The sequence below is a fragment of the Oncorhynchus keta genome, chromosome 35, assembly GCF_023373465.1.
Source record: "Oncorhynchus keta strain PuntledgeMale-10-30-2019 chromosome 35, Oket_V2, whole genome shotgun sequence".
Classification (NCBI taxonomy): domain Eukaryota; kingdom Metazoa; phylum Chordata; class Actinopteri; order Salmoniformes; family Salmonidae; genus Oncorhynchus; species Oncorhynchus keta.
Genome location: NC_068455.1, coordinates 35,346,475 through 35,367,098, shown reverse-complemented (window position 1 = coordinate 35,367,098; position 20,624 = coordinate 35,346,475). Strand labels below are relative to the sequence as shown.

Here is a 20,624-nt window from a genome sequence, read left to right as displayed (position 1 = left end):
CTATGCTCAAGGGTCTCAATACTAAACAGCATATACAATTTGTACATAGAAAACAAGGACATGCATGTGATCCTGCCACCTATGTGGTGATAAACTGATAAAAACAAAAGCATATAGTAATTCTAGTCAAGTTGGCAGATGTACCTTTAGCGTGCTGTTGAGGGTCCTGATGAGGTGCAGTTTCTCGTTAACATCCTGGTTTTTGCATCTCTTTATAAAGGAGGCTCTGAAGTCCCTCTTGGTGGATGGTTTGCGGTCTCCTATGGGAGAGAGGTTGGCCTGCTTGATGTGGATGTACAATCTCTCCATCTCATCAGATGTGGCTTCATGGTTCACTGCAAGAACAATACAATTGACTTCAGGAAATGTATGTTTCTGCAGAAACATATTTTTAAGTTTACCACTTTTAAAGAAGGTCAGTACTCTTACTCAAAACAGGTTAAAAATAACATTGAACTCATTGACGGGATTCAAATAGTGTTGACTAAAACTCCACTTCGTTTCATATTTTTTTCCAACTAGTTGATTGACAGTTATGAGACAATGTAATGTTTGACAAAACTGTGAAAACAGGATGAAGACTAGGATGTTTTGGTATTCAAATCTGTTTAACAAAAATTCCAAGGCCAGGGCAGGATGTGTAGGCAGACATTCAAACTAACTCACATCTTACAACAAGCACAGCTACCAATGTGCTGCCAAAGACAGAAGCTGTGACATTGCACAACAGGAAGTGTGGTCTACTTGCACTTCTCCTATCCACAGGTCTGATCAAGTAAGAACTAAAGGCCTCCAAGGAGCACACAATATTTTTTCCTTCACAATTTGTATTATGATTAATATGTTCCCCTTATTTAAGTCAACAGCCGTTAAGAAAAAAGCATTCTCACCATCTTCTGTCCCTATTTCTAGCACAGCCACCTCCTCTATCTGCTCCCTGGGGTTAAAGTCCTCCTCCCTGGCTGTGCTGCCTGGAGGGTCCTGGTAGGATGAAGCCTCCTGGTGGTGCTGTAGGGGCCCCTCGTTCTCTTGATTATGTGGGGGCCGATGTGTGTGGACCTGCACAGAGCACACCACCGTTTCCCCGACAACAGGAGAGGCCTGCGAGACCAGGTCCAGCCAGGACTGACGATGCTTGGCCAGCGAGGACACGGAACTCTGTGATGTCATTGTGCTGACAGGTGAGGAGAAGGAGCCATTGGTCTCACTGGGAAGGGGAGAGGAGTAGGGGGGAGGGAGGGTACCCTGAGAGAGAAGAACATAAAGGGGTTGTTCAGCAAGGTTAATACTCAACACTTTGAAAACAATTAATGCAAGTCAGTGTAACTAGGGCCCAGAGGTTTTCTTGGTCACGTCACACGGTTAGGAAAAACTTCTGGCCTTAATTACCAGAGCCTACTCGGCTGCCCGGTGCATACGGCCTACTGACCTGATGTCCACTGCCAGGTGGACCATCCACAGAGCCCTGGTTCATCTGCTCAGAGTATGGGGGAGGGGGAGCCTCTGTCGTCTCAGCCTCCTCGTGATCACTTTCCTCACTGTAGCACTCTGGACACAGAGTCAAAATGCCATTAGGCTACATACTTGACAAACAAATATCAGCAGTGATACTGAGGCAATAGTAGTAAAGAACAGAATGAGTCAATTGGTGGAATGGACCACAGCTGATAAATCATGCCGACTGATCAACATATAAGCTTACCAGTAGTGTTGCTCTCTGTTGGTACGTATTGTATTGAAGCAAGCCCAAGCTTATTCAACCAACTACAACAGATAAACAGAGAGAGACTGTCACATTCCTCACTGTCTCTATGATGACACTCTTAACATGACTCACATTAGAATCTTTTCATGCGACTTACACGTTCATCTCCTCGTAGGTATCAGCTGCAAAGTAAAACATCATGACTTGCGGGTGACAGGCTTTGATGGCACTGCAAGAGACAGGGGAGAACATAACTCAGATGATTCAGTTTCTCACGTTGCGTTCGATCATTTACACTGTGCTCAGGAAGTTACACATGCACGCGACCTATAACTTCCTGTCATTATGAGAGTTGAAGCGTTCTTGTCAAATTGAAAGTGTGGCAGTAAATGGTCAGTAATTACCTGGAATAGATGTATTGACCAGTTTTACACAAACAGTAACATGATTTAGTGAAATAAGAAACAAGTTTCTTACTATTTTTTCTTGCACTCCAAGGCTCTGTCGATGATGAAGTCAGTCAGGTTAATGTATCCCTCTGCTTTCTCTGCCTGAAAATAATATGGGATTGACAGATTCTTAGCATTAAAAGGTATTGGCATTTCAAAGCAATGAAAAGAGGCATTATTCAACCTTTTATCAATTTCTAGTTCCCTCAAATTAGTTTTGACTCATGGTAAACAAAGGCTTAATTCATTCCTCCATCTTGCCAGTAATCATGCCTCTGTAGAAGAAACTGACAGACACTTCCAGCTCTAGGAAACACCATGTCAGACTCAGACGGACTAATTCCCAGCAGTGACGTAGCAGAGGCAGCAAGCAGCTGTGGAAATGATACGATGACTCAGCATAGAGGGTTAAATTATGAGTGTTACTCACCAGTTGGGTAGTGTACCAGTACAGGGAAGTCTTCTTCAGCACAAACCAGTACTTCTTCCATTTGAAACCCAGGAAGGCCTTTCCTTCTTTCTTCCTGTAGAGCCAGCCCTGGTAGTCCGACTCCCCCAGCTCTTTAACCGAGACCCTCCGTCTGCTCATGGCCACATTGCCTGAACACAGAGGAGATCGTTCCTGAATTCATGCACCGTGGTTGCAAAGCAACAATATACCCTCTAATATACCTTTATTGCTATGCAGACATTTTGATATGACACTATGATTGGTTTAATAAATCCTCTTTAGCAAGTTCAGCAAGGTACAAACAATATTACAATGCCACGACTTACAATGTAATTCAAATAGTCCAATGACTCCAAATTGAACATTCTACGCAACAGATTTATGGTTCACCTGCTGATTGATTTTAAGCTACAGTTTCCAAGTATCACAGATTCAGAATCTCTTTCAGCCTACCTGTGTCAGATGGTGGCCAGACAAATCATTTTCAAAGAAGTATTCCAAAGGGTATACAGGTAAATGCCAAAATGAAGGAAACACTAACATAAAACGTCTTAGTAGAGTGTTGGGCCACCACGAGCCAGAACAAGTCCAATGCACCTTGGCATAGATTCTACAAGTGTCTGGAACTCGATTGGAGGGATGCAACACCATTCTTCCACTATACTTTTTATCCCCCCATTCTTCAATATACTTTTTATCCCTCAGTGTATCCATTATTTTGGCAGTTACCTGTTTATCACACACAATGAAGCACAGACTGCTCAGCATACAGTAACTGCCCATAAAGGCTAATAATATTGGAATCTCTTGCTGAGCCTGTTCTTAACCTTTTACACTAGTGGGAATTGGCCTTTATAGATAGGGCTAAATTGAAATGTTTCTTCCAGAAGACATATGAAAAGCATGGTAGCAATTGAAAGGAAATAGTTTGGAGATAATGGGAATATCATTAGACGACAGTTCAGGACACAACAGTTCAACAGTACCGGCGCATTTGTTGATAACTAAATCAGAAAATACTCTGGATACATTCAGTAACATTCCTGGAAAATGTGGGGTAGGTGCAACATAAACCCCAAACATGACATGGGGTTGAGAGGACTAACTGGTGTCTCCAAGTGTTCACACACCTCTCCAAAGTGTGCACAGTTCCTAAGTCATTTCAATGCTCTTTTATGACTCAAAGAAGAGTCTAGAAACAAAAGTCATTTTTTTTTGTTCTCCTAGCTGTGCCGTTGAGGAACTAGAGCAAGCACACTTGTAGTTGTTTTGAACACAGACCTGCAATCACACAATTACTGTTGTTGTTTAAGCAATCCAAAAACATCCCATTATCAATTGCAATCTGGGTCAGGTGGGCATCATTTAAAAGCTTGTTCTATTGCCAACATGACTAGCTAAGTTATAAAATACGATCTTACAGTGTTAGACTTTCACAAGGCAATTCATAGAAACAGATCATTTTGGTGCGCATAGAAACGAGTCATGAGAGCACACAGGTGCTTTTTCCGCAGCAAATTCTCTTCACGATAGACAAACAGGCTCATTCTGTTCAGAACAACCCAGGGTATGACGCCAACTCTACACCAATCATGGGGATCATAAACGGTGACACTGTATATGACATGGGTTTTATGATATGGAAATGTGAATTGTACATTTGGACTCAAAGCAGTATTCAATACAATCTTCAACGTCTGATTTTTTTAAATAGATTGAGTCCTCTTAAATTTACAGCATTTCCCTTAGACAACAAACATTTGGAAAAGTTGCCCAATTAACAGGAGGGAGGGGGACTAAGTTCAGAACAGCTGTCAGTCAAAACCCAATCACAGAGCCTAAGCTCTGACGTCATTTATAGTATGTTACTGTACAACCACTGCATTCCAATTTAGACGTTTATCAGTGCCCAGATCTGTGTATACAAGTATAAAGGTCTACGGCATTATCAACACAACCCTCCACACAGACACTCTAATCGTCCTGACACTTCACACACGCGCAAATCAGTGGGGCCAAATTACAGTTAAGGGCACAGACAGCAAGCAGGAGAATCAGGCCTGGACACCAACTTACCTCCCCGAGTCTTCCTCTTGGGTTTCTGTCTCAGGGAAACCTGATAGAACAGAAGGTAGTGAGAGGTCAGATGGTCCCTAGTTCACGAGATGGGTGATTGAAGGTAGAGTTTCCCCAGACAGTGCAGCTCGATCAGACAGTCCCTCACCCTACCTCAGCTATAGTCTTTGAAACATCCTGTTTCACACCACCAGTGTCACTCACACGCGCGTGCGTGTGCGTGCGTGTGTGTGTGCGTGTGTGTGTGTGTGTCTGTCTCTCTCTCTGCAGTAGTCACTTGCAATCAAGTATAACAGTGGTTTGCCAACTTAAAAATGTATATATGTGTGTATATATATATATATATATACACACAGTACTTTTTTTAAACAATAAATAAGCTTTTTATTTAATTCCATTGTCCTCCAAGAGTTGCTGAATCTCCACTCTACTATATCTTGTGAGATCTCTGAGGAAGCTGTAATGATGACACCATATGAGAAAGGAATTGCAGACGCAATTTGTGACTACTGCCTGCCTCAGGAAAAAAAATGGCCATTTAAAAAAAAAACATCCTTAATAACATATAAGAGACCTATAGATAATCTCCAGTACTTACAGGGTTGTAGTCATCACCTGCCATGGAGGGAGCCAGAGATATAGGGAAGGCAGCCTGCAGGCAGGGAGAGAGAGATACCTTTTCAGTTTATCGAAAGTCCTTTCAATTCAAAACATAATTTACCCCCATGTTAAATGAATAGACTGAGTACAATACTTCAAGTCTCAAAGGGTCCACTTTGACATCTCTCCTGATTTAGAGAAAAGGGGGAACTGCTTTGCATCATGGATGAGTTGGTGTCCATTTATAGCATGACCCTTGTACATTGCATTTAGTCTTCATAAGTGAACTTGCACAAGATTGTAGTCAGCCCTTTTTATAACAGATTATGACCCACAATGTCTTCAAACCAAACTGACATTGTCACTGACATTGAGAAACAGTTTCCTTCACATTGGCATTATTGACAAACTTCCTCCTAGAAAACCTCCTCAGGGGGACTGCGTTCCTCACGGAGAATATTGACAAGTCTGATGGAGGGACCCTCAGACCCTGGAGCCACACAAACCAAAATGTAGGTCACATCAGCTGATAAAAACATGCAAACTAACTCTTTCCAGGTCCATGGATGGACAAAGAAAATGCCTCCAATTCGACACCAGATTTTTGAAAGAACTGGTAGCTCAAAATACACATTCCTACCATACAGTTCCAAAACGCTGCAATGAAAGAACAATATACATATTCATTAAGTCTAGATGAATCTCTGATAAATCAGTATCTGTTGCTTTCAAAATAGGTTAGTAATATATTAAGAGTGTCAGCTTCATAAGGCTGGTCTTCACCAAATGACACATACTAAAGACGAGAAACATATCTAGGCTACACTTCTCTGTCCGTCTTGCTCAACACACTTGCATCTCAGTCAGCAACATGTTTTGTTAGCCAGCTGATGACTGTGATCCTAGTGATGCTTCATCACACTATAACCACAACAGCACCAGTATGAACTAACTGCACCTGTTATCAGATGACATAAATAATATAACCAGTTTAACAGAGCATCAAGAACTGTGAGTACTGACTGAAGCAGAATGCCACATCAGACAGATCAGGAGTTCAGGAATCAAATGCGTCCGCACCAAATATCTGCCATGGTTGGAACTAAACAAGAATCAGATATCACAAAAACTAAATTATTTTAAAAGACTAGCTGGACTGAACGGGGTTCAGGGAAGTCATGTAGGCCGAAAACCGTTTACTCTAAATGTGTCTTTCTTTGATGGATTGACAGGTTAAATTGATTGTCTCAAGCTCTGTGTTTGTGTTAGTATTAAAAAACGTGTAGGTAAACGAAAAACACAGTTTGTCTTCAAACATTAAGGTGATAGTCTAGCCCTCAAAAATCACCCTGAAACATACCTGCAATTTAGATATGAAAATACGTATTTTAGTGCGGATAACGTCTCTGTTGAAGGACAACTTGCGCTTACAACGGCGAATCACCGCTAAAACTTTGGTGAACATTAGGTTGCAATAATAGTAGCAGTGAGTCTGAAGTTGTCCGCCGAGTTAAAGTATGCACCATAACCCAATAACCACTAGATGTCACTCTTGCGCATCAAATATGGAAATTAGATTGTAGGTCACACTTGTTCATCAAACCTGTTGACATGACATTCGTTGAATTGTCACAGACTCTTGCTGTTGACTATATACACTACATGTATGTGGACACCTGCTAGTTGAACATCTCATTCCAAAATCATGGCATTAATATGGAGTTGGCACCCCCTTTGTTGCTATAACAGCCTCCACTCTTCTTGGAAGACATTCCACACGATGTTGCTGGGACTTGCTCCCATTCAGCCACAAGAGCAATTGTGAGGTTGGGCACTGATGTTGGGCAATTAGGCCTGGCTTGCAGTCGGCATTCAAATTCATCCCAAAGGTGTTCCATGGCGTTGAGGTCAGGGCTCTGAGCAGGCCAGTCAAGTTCTTCCACACCAATCACGACAAAACATTTCTGTATGGACCTTGCTTTGTGCACAGGAACATTGTCATGCTGAAACAGAAAAGGGCCTTCCCCAAACTGTTGCTACAAAGTTGGACGCACAGAATCGTCTAGAATGCTGTAGTGTTAAGATTTCCCTTCACTGGGAGTAAGGGGCTTAGCCCAAACCATGAAGAGGACAGTTCATTTTTAACTCGATACACGCTTCAGCGGTCCCATTCTGTGAGCTTGTGTGGTCTTGTTTTGTAAAGTACTTTAGTAAAAAATACTTTAAAGTACTACTTAAGTAGTTTTTGGGGGTATCTGTACTTTACTGTTTATATTTTTCCCAACTTTTACTTTTACTTCACTACATTCCTAAATAAAATAATGTACTTTTTACTCCATACATTTTCCCTGACACCCAAAAGTACTCTTTACATTCTGACAGGAAAATTGTCCAATTCACACACTTATCAAGAGAACATTCCTGATCATCCCTACTGCCTCTGATCTGGTGGAGTCACTAAACACAAATACTTTATTTGTAAATTATGTCTGAGTGTTGGAATGTGCCCCTGGCTATCTGTCAATACAAATAAAAAAAGACAATGGTGCCATCTGGTTTGCTTAATTTAAGGAATGTTAAATGGCTTATACTTTTACTTTTGATACTTAAGTACATTTTAACAATTCCATTTACTTTTGACACGTCAGTATATTTAAAAACAAATACTTTTAGACTTTTACTCAAGTAGTATTTTTCTGGGTGACTTTCACTTTTACTTTACAATAACAGCACTTACAGTTGACTGGGGCAGCTCTAGCAGAGCAGAAATTTGAAGAACTGACTTGTTGGAAAGGTGACATCCTGTGACGTTGCCATGTCAAAAGTCACTGAGCTCTTCAGTAAGGCCATTGTACTGCCAATGTTTGTGTATGGAGATTGCATGGCGGTGTGCTCAATGTTATACACCTGTGTGTAATAGGTGTGGCTGAAATATCCGAATCCACTAATTTGATGGGGTTTCCAGATACTTTTGTATACATAGTGTATATATCCACAGTCTGTTTAAACAATTAAATCATGCTGGTATTACAGACTGGTAAAACCATCATCATTAAGTGAATTTCACAAAATATGCCATTATGGAGGTGCCTTAGGAAAAAGGAAAGAAAAATGTGTCACATCACGGTCCACTTATGGTTTTCTGGGAGGCAATATGAGAGGAAACTAAAGAAGCCTGCAGCATGGCTATCAACACTCTTTTCTCCCTGTTGGGAGCAGAACCTGTAGCCATAACATTTGTCTAGAGCTCTGACAGTGGCTATAATGTTTGTGGGTGGTAGCTGCTATCTGCTAAGAGGATCGGATGTGGTTGGTTCTCCCTGTGATAGAACACTAGTGGCAAACTAGACACATTCCTGGACCTGGAGAGGACAGCTCTCTCTGTCTCCCCCCGGACCTCAACCCTCATGGGGCTCCTGAGTCCTGACATGCCCCACTGTGCCCATACAGTGACAGGCAAACTATAGGGACATTCTCTTTTTTTCTCTCGCTCTCCCTCTACCCTCTCTCCTCCTGTCTCTCTATATTTCTCACATCCCCCTCTCATCCATATCAAGTAACACCATTGTCATCACCAAGTTACAATCATCTGGGCCATGGCTTTTGAAATGGATAGAAAGATGGTATTTAAAGATTTACACTCAATTCTGTTCTTATTGTTCTCATTCATTCTAGAACAAAAGTCTAAGCATGTCACATTAGAATGATTTAGCACAGAGTATTGTTTTGGTACATGAAAAGGCACAGTGGGGGAAATAAGGTAAGCTCTCCACCACTCATGTCAGAGCCCAATAGACTTCCTGGGAATGTGGATTCGTCACACCATTGTGGACTAAATCTCCCATCATGTTCCATGCTGAGAATTGTCACAGCACTTAACTAATATCCCCCAAGCCCTGCTCCAGAGCAAGTGGAGCGAGGGGGTTTCACTGGCAGACACAAGAGTGGCCATTCTTTACTCGGGGTCTCTCACGCTGGGCCAGGGCCCCGGGCCGCAGAGCTGGTATCAGGTTCTTTACACTGCTCAGTGTGCTGCGACTACAGGAGATTGGCAAATGCCCCAATGCGCTGTAAGACCCTGTTTATGGTAATTGCACTGTTGCCTCACACTGTGGCTCAAACCTCTCGACAAACACAGTTGACAAATTGATTTAAAGATCCATTATAGTCAGAAACGTGAGGTCCAGTCTGTTTTGTTGGGATGGAAAGACCACATGAAATTTCAGCCTGCTTTGGTGAGATGGAGTTTTGGTCTGCCTGGTGATGTCACCAGGCAGGCCAAAACTCCATCCCAGCAATAACAGCTAGTTTTCAGTTTCCCCTCCCCACTCAGACCCCTCCCAGACAGTCCTAGCAACATTCTTGCTTGAGAATTTGCTCTTTGCTAAGAAGCAATTTTTGTTTATTTTTGACCATTTTAATTGAAAACAATCATTTCTGTTACCCAGAAATGATTTGATATTGAGATAAAAACAGCTGCGTTGGACCTTTAACTCTGAGTACTGCAGTGGTCCATAATTGGCTGAGCAATAAATATCCTCACTCTCACCTACATACCGTACAGTCCCGTGAAAAAGCAGTTGCTCCCTTTCTGATTTTCTACATTTCCTCTGTCATGCAGCAAAGACAATGATCCAAAACACACAATCAAATCTACATCAAAATGGTTCAAAATAAACAACTCAGAAAGTTTTGGATTGGTCTAGTCAAAGTCCAGACCCAATTCCAATTGAGATGTTGTGGCAGGAACAAGCAGTTGATGCTTGAAAACCCACAAATGTTGCTGAGTTAAAGCAGTTCTGCATGCAAGAGTGAGCTAAAATTCCTCCATGGCGACGTGAGAGACTGTTCAACTACAGGAAGCTTTTGGTTGGAGTCATTGCAGGCTAAAGGTGGCACAACCAGTTATTGAATATAAGGGGGCAATTACTTTTTCACACGGGCATTGGGTGTTGCATAACGTTATTTATGAAATAAGTATGTACTTGTTGTGGTATTTGTTCACTCAGGTTCCATTTATCTAATATTAGGTTTTGGTTGAAGATCTGACAACATTCAGTATGAAAATGTTCAGCAATTTAGAGAACATTAAAAAGGGAGCAAATATTTTTCACGTCACTGTACATGATTCCACACTCCTTCTGAAATTATTCAGAGGAATTTTAAAAAGTAGTAATGTATGTCTATAGCACCAATTTCTCGCTCTTCCTGTGCCTTGACAAAGACTTAACTTTTATTTCAAGGTTCTTGTTTGTGCACAATAATTCTCAGAGATCATGAACCTGTGGAGTAGTGATTTGTTCCTTTGTCACTAGCTGCTCTGTGGCCACATATCTGACCCCACTGGATGTGTATGCCTGCTAAGTATGACAAGTATGACACAGGGACGGGCAGTAACATGGTTCTCTGGGGATATGACAAGAGGAGGAGGCAGGAAAGTGATTCCCAGAGGCTTGGCCGCTGAATGTTCAGGTATCCCCCAGCCAGGTAATCCAATGCCCACATCGGTCATGGCCAGTAAGGGACAGATCCATTTCCACTATGGCTCCTTTTTGAGACTATGGGTTATGTCCAGCTGCTGATAATAGCCTTCAGAATGCCCACGTTCATGGTTAGCTATTAACTGATATTGACTGGCAATGAAATGGCTCAAGATTGTGATGAAGAAGACCATAAAGAATATGGAGGATAGTTTTGTGTCAGTGGTTGAGTATATGTACCACGCCTCTTGTTCAATGTCTTATCTGTGTGATATAATGGGATTGTCTCAGAGGCCAGAGACATTCCTCACACAGCAGGAGATAGATTATCTCTCTCAACTGAGGTTAAAGGGAGGGACACATGGTGCAAACACCTCAGTAGTCTCTTCTCCGAACCACTGGACCTCAAAAACGACCCTTTAATTGATAGAGATTTATAATTTTGCCATATCTTATTATTGTTCATTGAATTGTGTAAACAATGCTAAGTCTGTGTGTTTCATTCATCCAATAGAATTTAGGGCTTCTCATCACCACTGTGTGTGTGTGTGTAGATGAACAGGATCATGGGAGATTGGGAAGTGAGGATGGAGACACGGAGCCAGAGGAGCCACTCTGAACCAGTGGAGTGGAGACTGAGTTTATGGACACAAAACAGATTATGTCCTTACCGCTTGAGAGAAGGACCAGGTTCGAATATGAGGTTGGCTGTATCTGAGGAGGAGAGAGGAAAGAATGAGGCAAGATTAGGAAACAAAGCATCTAGTGTTTAATCTAGTCTAGACCAATGACACATTTAGTCAGTGGGCAAAAGGGTTACATTGACGAGATAAAACCACTCATTCTACCCTCTGCATCAACCTCAACATACCACAGAGGCACTTACTGTACCATTTAGGTTTGGGGATGACAAATACAGTAAGTAAAACATCTATAACACATACTTAGTGCATCCTTGGCTCATACACAGGCACTCATTATCTTGGTTCCATTTCAGTTAACCTTCATATATAATTTGCTGCAATAAAATGGATCTTGTGGCATGTAATAAGGCAGTTGTTTTCTGTCTGTGTCGGGACAGTGGTGATATATCAGGCAGCCACTTCAGTATGGTACGCAGATAGCTATCGGCCAATTCTCAAAATACATAGATTTAAGTCAGCAGGCTACAGGCCTCGCCCTGCAATTTCAGGGAATGAAGTCGTCTTCACTTGTTTTTCCTGTCTGTCAATTGCTTCCATCTTTCCCTGCAGAGTTAGAGGTAAAAGGTCTGGATTTGCTGTCTCATATGGTTGGTTTAAGATGTCTGAGACATACTGGTGAGTTAATACTTCTGTGGATGTGCCTTCATCTGCTTTTTGGCTGTGGAAAAGAATGAACTTTGTGTGTGCAAGTGGATTAGCTAGCTACTTTTGAGTGTCCTAAACATATTGAATATCCATTATCAAATATTTGAATGTGTTTCAATGAAAGGCCATGGAAGGGGGGGACTGTTCCCTCCACCATTGTCACAGTCAGTAGGTTGGGGCAGATGGAAAATCATAATTTGTCATACCCCGTCATTTTGGATTCCTCTTGTAGGACATTATCAAAGTGAGGTTCATTTGATTTCAATAAGGGGAATCAGATGTCTTGAATTATTTAAAATCCCAAAATAGGAACTGGCCTCATTCAGAGCCTTATATTTCCAAACAGAAGGATCTGGCCCATTCCTTCTGGGTCTTATTCATTTGAAGAATGTCATGCTTGAGGTTGTAATGCTATTTGAGGCCCTGTCTGTCTGTGGTCTAGCATGTCTCCCAGTAGTGCATCTTGTCTGGTCCTCTGAGACGGAGGTTCGTTTTCTACCACATACTTTCACTAGTTGTTAAAATCCAGCTCAGACCACCCACCCAACCCCCTGGTTAAAACATGCCACTACTCCCTGACTGACTGGTGGCTCCATAAATGAGATGACACCAACTATGAGGCGTATTTAAACTATACCCCTCCAGCATATCCCATTTGACATATAGACTTCATACATCACATGCTTACAGTACAGCGCAACTGAGTGAGAATGGGTTGTAAATGAGAATGGGTTGTGTTGCGAGTTATGGTTGACTAGGAGTCAGATGAGTGACCCACCTGTTGAGGAAGCCACTGCTGGAGCACCAGTCGGACACCTGTGTGAGTGACGGACACAGAGAATTAACTCATTCATTACCCAGCACTGACCAAATTGGTCACTTTCCCTGGATCTTCAGGCTTGTGGGTTGGTTACCACATTGGATTGTCTTGCTCAGATCATTGAAAGGCAATGGAGGCAAGAACTGCTCTACAGTAGCCCCAGAATTGGATATTCAAGACAATCCTTGATGTTTTAATGACATAACACCTAAGCAGCTAATTCCTATCAGTGTAGGATTTACTGATGTGTTAAGTGCATGGCACAATTGCTGATTTCCCCCAAAGCTTATTGCATATATAAAGAAAGTAGGAAGCATGTCACTGAACCCACCAACAATTCTCCTGCAAAGAAAATGGTGAATTTCTATAGGGCAAATCTGTCAACATACATCTGTCAACATACATCTTTCCCTTTTCACATCAACATCATGCAAGGCTGTGGCTTTTGTTAGACGCAAGTAAATCTAGCAGGGAGAAGCAGCAAAGAGCAGGTGGTATACTGTTCCACCGCAGACACTCAGCACATGCAGATTAGTAAGGACGGCAGGTTATCATAGTTGGGCAGGCTAGGGCAGGGCATGGCTCAGAGAAGGTTAGGAAGAAGAGACATTAGATCATTAACAGGTGGCCCCCAGACAACCAGTAAAATCATGCAGGGAAACAGAAAGAGGCAGAGGGGCAGGGAGATTAATGAATCATTCCTTTTATTTTGATTTAGAAATGTGCCAAAGTCAGTGTCTTTTCTAGTGTTATGATTTTCTAAATCCAATTGGTCTGCCAGTTTTTTTTATAAAATGTAACAAATAAAAGAACAACGCGAGTCCTGAGTGTAATTCAGATGTAGGTGAAGGCATACAGAGGTTAAAAGACTGCATATGTCAAGCAAGATATATTGACAGTCCAATAAGACATATGCATAATTCTCCCTAAGTAGAACATATGTTCATTTAATTTTTTTTTAAATGCAGTTGCATAATAAGCATGGCCACAGAGACAGAGGGTGAATGTAACTTTAGCTTGGCTATCCAGTTTCACCACATGCTTCGAAAACAGAAGTAGAGTTCATTCTCAAAGGTCAAGCAAATTAGGCCAGAGTCCGGAATAGGTTCATGCCCCTGAAGTGCTCCTCTATGGTGAATACAGACACTGAAAGTGACAATTCTAACTAACACTCAGAGGTTTTGGACAAGTACCAATATAACAATACATTTTATCTAGTTCGTCAGTAAAAAAAAAAACATAAAAATAAAGACAAAACAAATTAAAACTGGAATCAACTGCACCTTTAATAACATACTATCGAAATGTTACAAAAGGCAGATAAAAAAGGTACAATTGTATTTTTTTTTAAACAAAAAAACATTGTGACATTGTGGTATTTAATAATACTGTCAGTTAAACTCGTGTTTTAACTCTTGTTATAAGCCATCCATAGTCTCTCGCTAGGATATCTGTGCTGATTACAGAAGACTTTCTAGCCAGTGACTCCAGAAACATATTTAACCTACATATCTTTGTTCACAAGGCTAATTGTCGGCAAACAGCTGTGAGCATCCTTTGAGCAGGGTGATCACAGAGCAGTGTGTATACAGCCTCCAGAACAAGGCAGGACATGGGACAGTACAGAGAAGAGTGCATGGCTTTGAACACAGGGAAAATTAAATCACTGATACGTCGAAACAGTATTTTGTCACTCGCCAATGCAACATCAATCTGTCAAAGGACAGTAAAGAGTTCCTATATGCATAGCTTTTAAAAGAGGCAACCACTGGCAGTGTATAGTTTAACAATGCTAACAAGGTCATGACATGAAATAAACAGCTAAAAGCTAATACAAGTACAGCAAAACCTGAAAAAAAGCATTTTTTCTTTCTCAAATAAAAACACACCATTGGTGTAAAATGTAACAATTTTGCAGGGAGTAGCCTATCTCAGTGATAACAAGGTGATAACTTAAAAAATGGTTTTGTTTTTTAAATTGTTCCTGTGAAGGTACAAGGCCAAAATGTGCTAAAAACCTGAATAACTTGTCCATTTGTAGACAGATAGACATACATTTCCTATTGGTAAAACCTCTACCTCCAAATACAAGTTTGCATGCATATGCTGGTGTGGCAGCCAGTTCACTGAATATTCCTATGTTTATCTGACTGTGCAGCTGAGATGGGATTGGTTGGTAGGGGACTGGGATTGGTTAGAAGTGATGCAACAGAAGACAGTGAGTTAACTACTAACTCATGGTGGTATAGTAGTACAGTAGTAGTAACGCTGGGGAGGCAGGGAGGCAGGGAGAAAGTGTGAGAGGGGAGAGCCCATTGCAAACAGCCGGAGGACAAAAGGCACTGAGGAGGAGACAGACAGGAACAGGAAACCCCGGACAGGAAGAGCATCATCAGTGAGTCAATAGCTTAAGCCGCGTGATCCAACTGACCAGTAGCGAGGGCTCTGCAGGGGGGCGTTTGGAGGCGGGGGCTACGGGGGTCTTTTTGCTGCCCAGGTCATGGTCCTGGTAGGGGATGGTGGCGCTGTTGTGGAGGTCCTGGTTGGCATAGTAGCGGCTGCCCCTGATGTGGTCCACCCCTCGGACCAGCTGCTTTTCCCCCACTGGCCTGTACGGCGGCGACACTGATGGGACCTCCTCAGCAATGGTGGGGATCCGCTCGTTGCTCAAGTATCTGTACAGGAGATCCTCGCCTGGAGGGGAAATGCACATCTTTAGTACAATTATCTTACAAAAAAAGTAATACTTTGTACAAATGCACGTTATTGGGCATATCTTCAGTAGGCCTTAAATGTATTATAGAGAAGCACTGTCCCATTAAAAGAGGAGGACTCTGGATCTCTACAGCATGTGTTGGCTGTGGAGGAGAATTGCACAGGCATCTCAGCCAATTAAAACATTCACCCACTCCTCTACCATTGTAGTATAATTGGGTCTCCAGCAGAGAGACAGTTTGAAAGCTCTGTCTGTGCATTCATAGCCATGTGTCTGTTCTCTCCAAGGAGACCAGAGGATGAGGAACTGATCGTGTTGGTGTAAACTCTATTTAATCCAATCCAGGCAAGAGCTAGAGTATGGCTCTCAGTTGACACTAATCACATGGTTCATTCATTGGTAAATTAAGCAGAGCTACCATGCCGCCAAGGTCATTGGAGGGGTGAATTCTATAATTTGTTCTCATGTATTTAGCTGTTGAAGGTGTGAACTGGATAATCTGATTTAGGTTGTGGTTAATTAGATTTCTGGTGGTTAAGTTGTTGTTCTGTAGTAACTCAGAAGATGGGTCTATGGTGTGTGTTTGTTACCTTTCCGGCCTTGTGTCCAGGGCTTAGCATAGGTGTCTGCCACTCCAAGACAGGTGTCCACTGGCATGGAGAGGGGGCGGGGCTTACCTAAGCAGAAATACAAAAGTTTGAATATTTTGGTTCACTGGTTTGAATATTGCCTTGAATTCTATAACAAGTGGGCCTTGTGCGTGTGTGTGTGTGTGTGTGTGTGTTACTGTGGGGTAGGATACTACTAACCACGAGACGAGTTGATGCGTTCCCTCATCCTGGGCTGAATTACATTGGCCTCGATGGGGTAGGCCACGCCCATCTTCTCGTAGTCTGCGATGGTGAAGCGTTTTCGACTCTCCAGGTCCAGGAAGGAGTTGGGCGACTCTGAACCCTTTGGTCTGATCTTACTGATGCTCGAGTACGAGCTGATCTTACTGATGCTCGAGTACGAGCTGATCTTACCCTCTCTGTGGACAGAAAATACTGATTAGCATCAATGTCCCATTTCATATAGGTGAGAGCACAAGGAAGGAGATGAAAAAAAAAAGAATCAGTCAAATTTGCTTTATGCTTTTGCTCAGTCCCTAACTAAAGTTGCTGTGGATATGAGAGTCCACTAAATGGCAAAATAAATATGATTCACTATCTGGTAAACATGCTGAATGCAGCAACAGCCTGGTCACTGGCATACATGGACAGAGAGGGAGGGAGAGATACAGCGAGTGAGGGAGGGTGTCTGAGGAGGCAGATGAAACAGAGAGGCTGTTGCATAAGGTCTGTCTGTGGCGTGAGCGGAGCTGGATGGAGACGGCACAAATTAATGTGCTCTGCTGTGGGGGTTTATAGGCAAGAGGAGAGTGGCGAATGATCAGGGGGCTGAACCACTCATTATCCAGACTTCAAAGCCAGGAGCATGGAGCTGGAGAATGAGTGTAGGCTGTCTGTGGGTGCACGGCTCCCTCAATGCAGGGTTACAGGGGCCCACACAGACCCCTGACTCACCCTGTAGCATAGGGCCAGAACACAGCAAATTCTAAACCTATAAGTTGAGCCTAAGGTTTTTCCTGGTAACCCTCCTGAGCATAGTGTACTTACAGGGGTACACATCGTGGGGTGTAGGGTACTGAGGGGGGAGGGGGAATGTACAGGTCTAGGATGGCTGGTTTCTCCTTGGTGGAGCTGTCTGTGGAACAGCCTGGAGACTGGGTTTTGTTCAGGGAAGGGGTGCTCTGAGAAATAAAATAACAAAAAAATACAAAAATGTCAGAAAAATGCTCCCCTCATAGGACCTATTATAATGGAACCACGTTTTATTGGTCACATACACACATTTAGCAGATGTTATTGCGGGTGTAGCAAAATGCTTGTGTTCCTAGCTCCAACAGTGCAGTAGTATCTAATGAATTGAAGGATTCTAAGGATAATCTAAAATAGCTGCAGCAACATAGTTTTAAGAAACCATACTATTCTACCACAGCTTATGGTGCCATTTTAAAACCACACTACTTGGTAAATTGACCATGTTCAGTTTCACTCTGCATCAAACAAAGTAAATACTGGTACGTCTACGCTCACCTCCTCCCCTATTACCAGGATACCTGTAGAACCCAGTGTCACTCCTGAATCACTGTGTGTGATCCACCATTGTTTAACACACCGACGCCTATCTCTTATCATTAAACCCCAGATGTCGTGCTTTGATTCCTGACACCCTGTTCAAACACGGTGGTGGACAAGTCCAGAGTGATCTGGTATCTTGGTGATGAAAGGTTCTTTGCTAAGTGAAACCATCTATGGTCTGACATTATGTGATCTGATTTTCCCAAGGCAGAAGCAGCCTCCAGAGGCATAACGAGGCAGTGCCAGGACCAGAGCGCAGGTTCGGTTACAACAACCTATTGTTCCCTTTGGAGCCCCAGTTACTGCAGTCATGGCTCAGGTGCATTGCTGTGGCTAAGAGCTTAGCCAGATCCTAATTGTCCCCATGTGAGAAAAGTTGTGAATTGGATTACCATTACATAACTTTATAAACACAGGATTTGTTTGGACCCTCAGAGACTTGATTCTCCGCTAACGCAAACCTTTGGGGATTGAACGTTCTCAAAAGAGGGTGTACCCAAGCCCTTTGTGAGCTGAATCACTGAGCGACCTATTGAAATACTTGTCATCCATGGAGACTGGCTGACTAGCCCCATCAATAAAGGCCATACTGAGGATTCCCACCCTACTGCTGGATGTTGATCTGATTATACACACACACCTACACAAACCACTTCCAAAGCAGCTATATTCTCCACTGAAGGAGATGCTATCTCCTGTCTCTGCAGACTGACTCACAGACTGCTGGCTGCCACTACTGATGACCCAGTCTGAGTGACATCGTCACCAGTGTGTGAGTACAGTAGCTGTTGTTTTATTTGGATGCCATCACTGAATGGAGAACAGCTCTGCATTGTCATAAGCCCTGCAGCTTCCGGGATATTTTCCTCCAACTCTCAAGCTGGTTCCTACACTTGTCTAGGCTTGTTACACTCAAACATTTCTCCATACTCCCTCATGAGTCACATCCAACAAAAGGTAATATGAACAATAACCTAAACACTGCCTTGGTAAGAACACCAGAGTAAAAGATTAAGGGGTTTGGAGTTGGCACCTGCGCCATGGGCGGTTTCCAGCGCATGTTCTTGAGAGGGGCAGGTGTGAACCCGCAGGTGCCTGTAGGTCTCTTCTTCAGCAGCAGGACTACACCTTTAGGGTCCTCTCTCAGCTTCCCCACCAGGTTCTTCAGCTGCCAGCCCACCTGAGACAAGGCACAGCAGCACAGATCGATCAGTGTCAGTACATCATAGCGGAGGACAACAGAAAGAGGCACAGCAAGAAACTAGGCGGAGACTTCCCCCTGTGACATCATTATGTCACACTGTAGTCAGGTCGACTGCAAGGAGAACATTCCAACTGCTAGAACCTTTCTCTGTGACAGGTTTCAGAGAAAACAGGTGCCGGGAGCTCACCACTGTCTGCTGGTTGACCTGGATCACCTCATCACCCCCATGGATCTTCCTGGTCATGTCTGCTGGGGACTGACAACACAGAGAGGACAGGACAGGATTAGTATACAAACCCCCCTAGCTCAGAGACAATGCCTTCATGTAGTATTAGCCTGTGGATAACTCCACCTTCATCTGTTTGCTTTGTCATCAGAAGTGCCATGTATGGGCTTGTTATGAAACAGACCACTTAATAAGCCCCCGAGGAAATATACGTTTTACATAACTCTGACTAAACAACACAAACGCCCTCTTTATGAATACGTCGTCACATTATGCATGTGAATGTCAAAGGAATGAATGAGTCATATGATGAGTTAAGGTTTGATTCATCCTTAACGACTGGGGGCATGATAATTAGGCTGTAATAGCACTGCTGCCAACGTTCCTCTGAAGGAGGATGCTTTACTGTTAAAAGTTTGTGATTCTTAAATGGATGATGAAGACAGGAACAGCTATATTATTTAACCTCTTAACGCCTCCCTCTCTCCACTGCTTGGTAAGGAACACATTTACACTGTTATCCTAGCTCAGTGGTAAACAGCAATGCCCTCGAGCACCCTCAGAATGGGAGGGGGGGGGGGGCAGGTTGGGTTGGAAAGAAGATGTACTGTTTGAAGCCCAACCTTAACTGTCTCCCCATCAGAACTTGGCTACTATTGTTTATTTTTTTTATTTTTTTATTTTACCGTTATTTAACCAGGCAAGTCAGTTAAGAACACATTCTTATTTTCAATGACGGCCTGGGAACAGTGGGTTAAATGCCTGTTCAGGGGCAGAACGACAGATTTGTACCTTGTCAGCTCGGGGGTTTGAACTCGCAACCTTCCGGTTACTAGTCCACTAGGCTAAGCTGCCGCCCCATTATGCATAACATTAGTTTCTATACCGACAGGATGTATATTGAACCATGAGAAGTGGATAAAACCGACAAAAAGGTGCACATTTAGACTAACTGAACAAAAGGAGCAAGGTGCGTTCACTAGGATGGTTTTCACCAAGATCTACTCATTTGTTCCTCTGTGGCCACCATACTTACATGCTCTGTGGTTCCCGTGATGACATGAAGTCCATCATAGGTGGATTTGATGTACATACCCTGTAGGAATATGAACATAAGGAACATGAATTTCTGAGACAGTTTGAACTTGTGAGAAAGTTGAGGTGCACTACATAAATGTAGCTTGTAATTCAGTGGGTTTGGGGTTAAACTGGAAACTCCCATGCAGCATTCCTCACCAGTCCCTCCCCAGGCTTGATGTTGTTGAGCTGAACTTCATCCAAGCATGCTGATTGGCTCATCAGAGGGTCAGAGGTTGTTCTCATGGTCTGGTCACAGATGCTGTTCAGAACCTTGGACTGTAATGA

The 20,624-nt window shown here is 42.9% G+C and overlaps 1 protein-coding gene across 4 annotated transcripts in view; it reads right to left on the bottom strand.

Moving 5' to 3' along the window:
* Positions 1 to 20,624, bottom strand: part of LOC118368436 (connector enhancer of kinase suppressor of ras 3-like) — a 73,918-nt gene that overhangs the window by 1,717 nt on the left and 51,577 nt on the right. For 2 of the 4 annotated variants that reach the window (XM_035752527.2, XM_035752528.2), the window contains exons 6-24: positions 20,496 to 20,615; positions 20,296 to 20,355; positions 19,221 to 19,289; positions 18,863 to 19,009; positions 17,305 to 17,438; positions 16,456 to 16,676; positions 16,237 to 16,323; positions 15,362 to 15,624; positions 12,889 to 12,926; positions 11,433 to 11,475; positions 5,280 to 5,333; positions 4,682 to 4,721; positions 2,585 to 2,754; positions 2,183 to 2,256; positions 1,863 to 1,934; positions 1,703 to 1,764; positions 1,430 to 1,548; positions 891 to 1,245; positions 145 to 335 (exon numbers count right to left, since the gene is read on the bottom strand). In XM_035752527.2, the coding sequence (XP_035608420.1) occupies positions 145 to 335; positions 891 to 1,245; positions 1,430 to 1,548; positions 1,703 to 1,764; positions 1,863 to 1,934; positions 2,183 to 2,256; positions 2,585 to 2,754; positions 4,682 to 4,721; positions 5,280 to 5,333; positions 11,433 to 11,475; positions 12,889 to 12,926; positions 15,362 to 15,624; positions 16,237 to 16,323; positions 16,456 to 16,676; positions 17,305 to 17,438; positions 18,863 to 19,009; positions 19,221 to 19,289; positions 20,296 to 20,355; positions 20,496 to 20,615 (2,319 nt within the window). Of the gene's footprint in view, positions 1 to 144; positions 336 to 890; positions 1,246 to 1,429; positions 1,549 to 1,702; positions 1,765 to 1,862; positions 1,935 to 2,182; positions 2,257 to 2,584; positions 2,755 to 4,681; positions 4,722 to 5,279; positions 5,334 to 6,641; positions 6,852 to 11,432; positions 11,476 to 12,888; positions 12,927 to 14,198; positions 15,625 to 16,236; positions 16,324 to 16,455; positions 16,677 to 17,304; positions 17,439 to 18,862; positions 19,010 to 19,220; positions 19,290 to 20,295; positions 20,356 to 20,495; positions 20,616 to 20,624 lie in introns of those variants that run through there. The other 2 variants (XM_035752530.2, XM_035752529.2) reach the window with 2 other exon arrangements.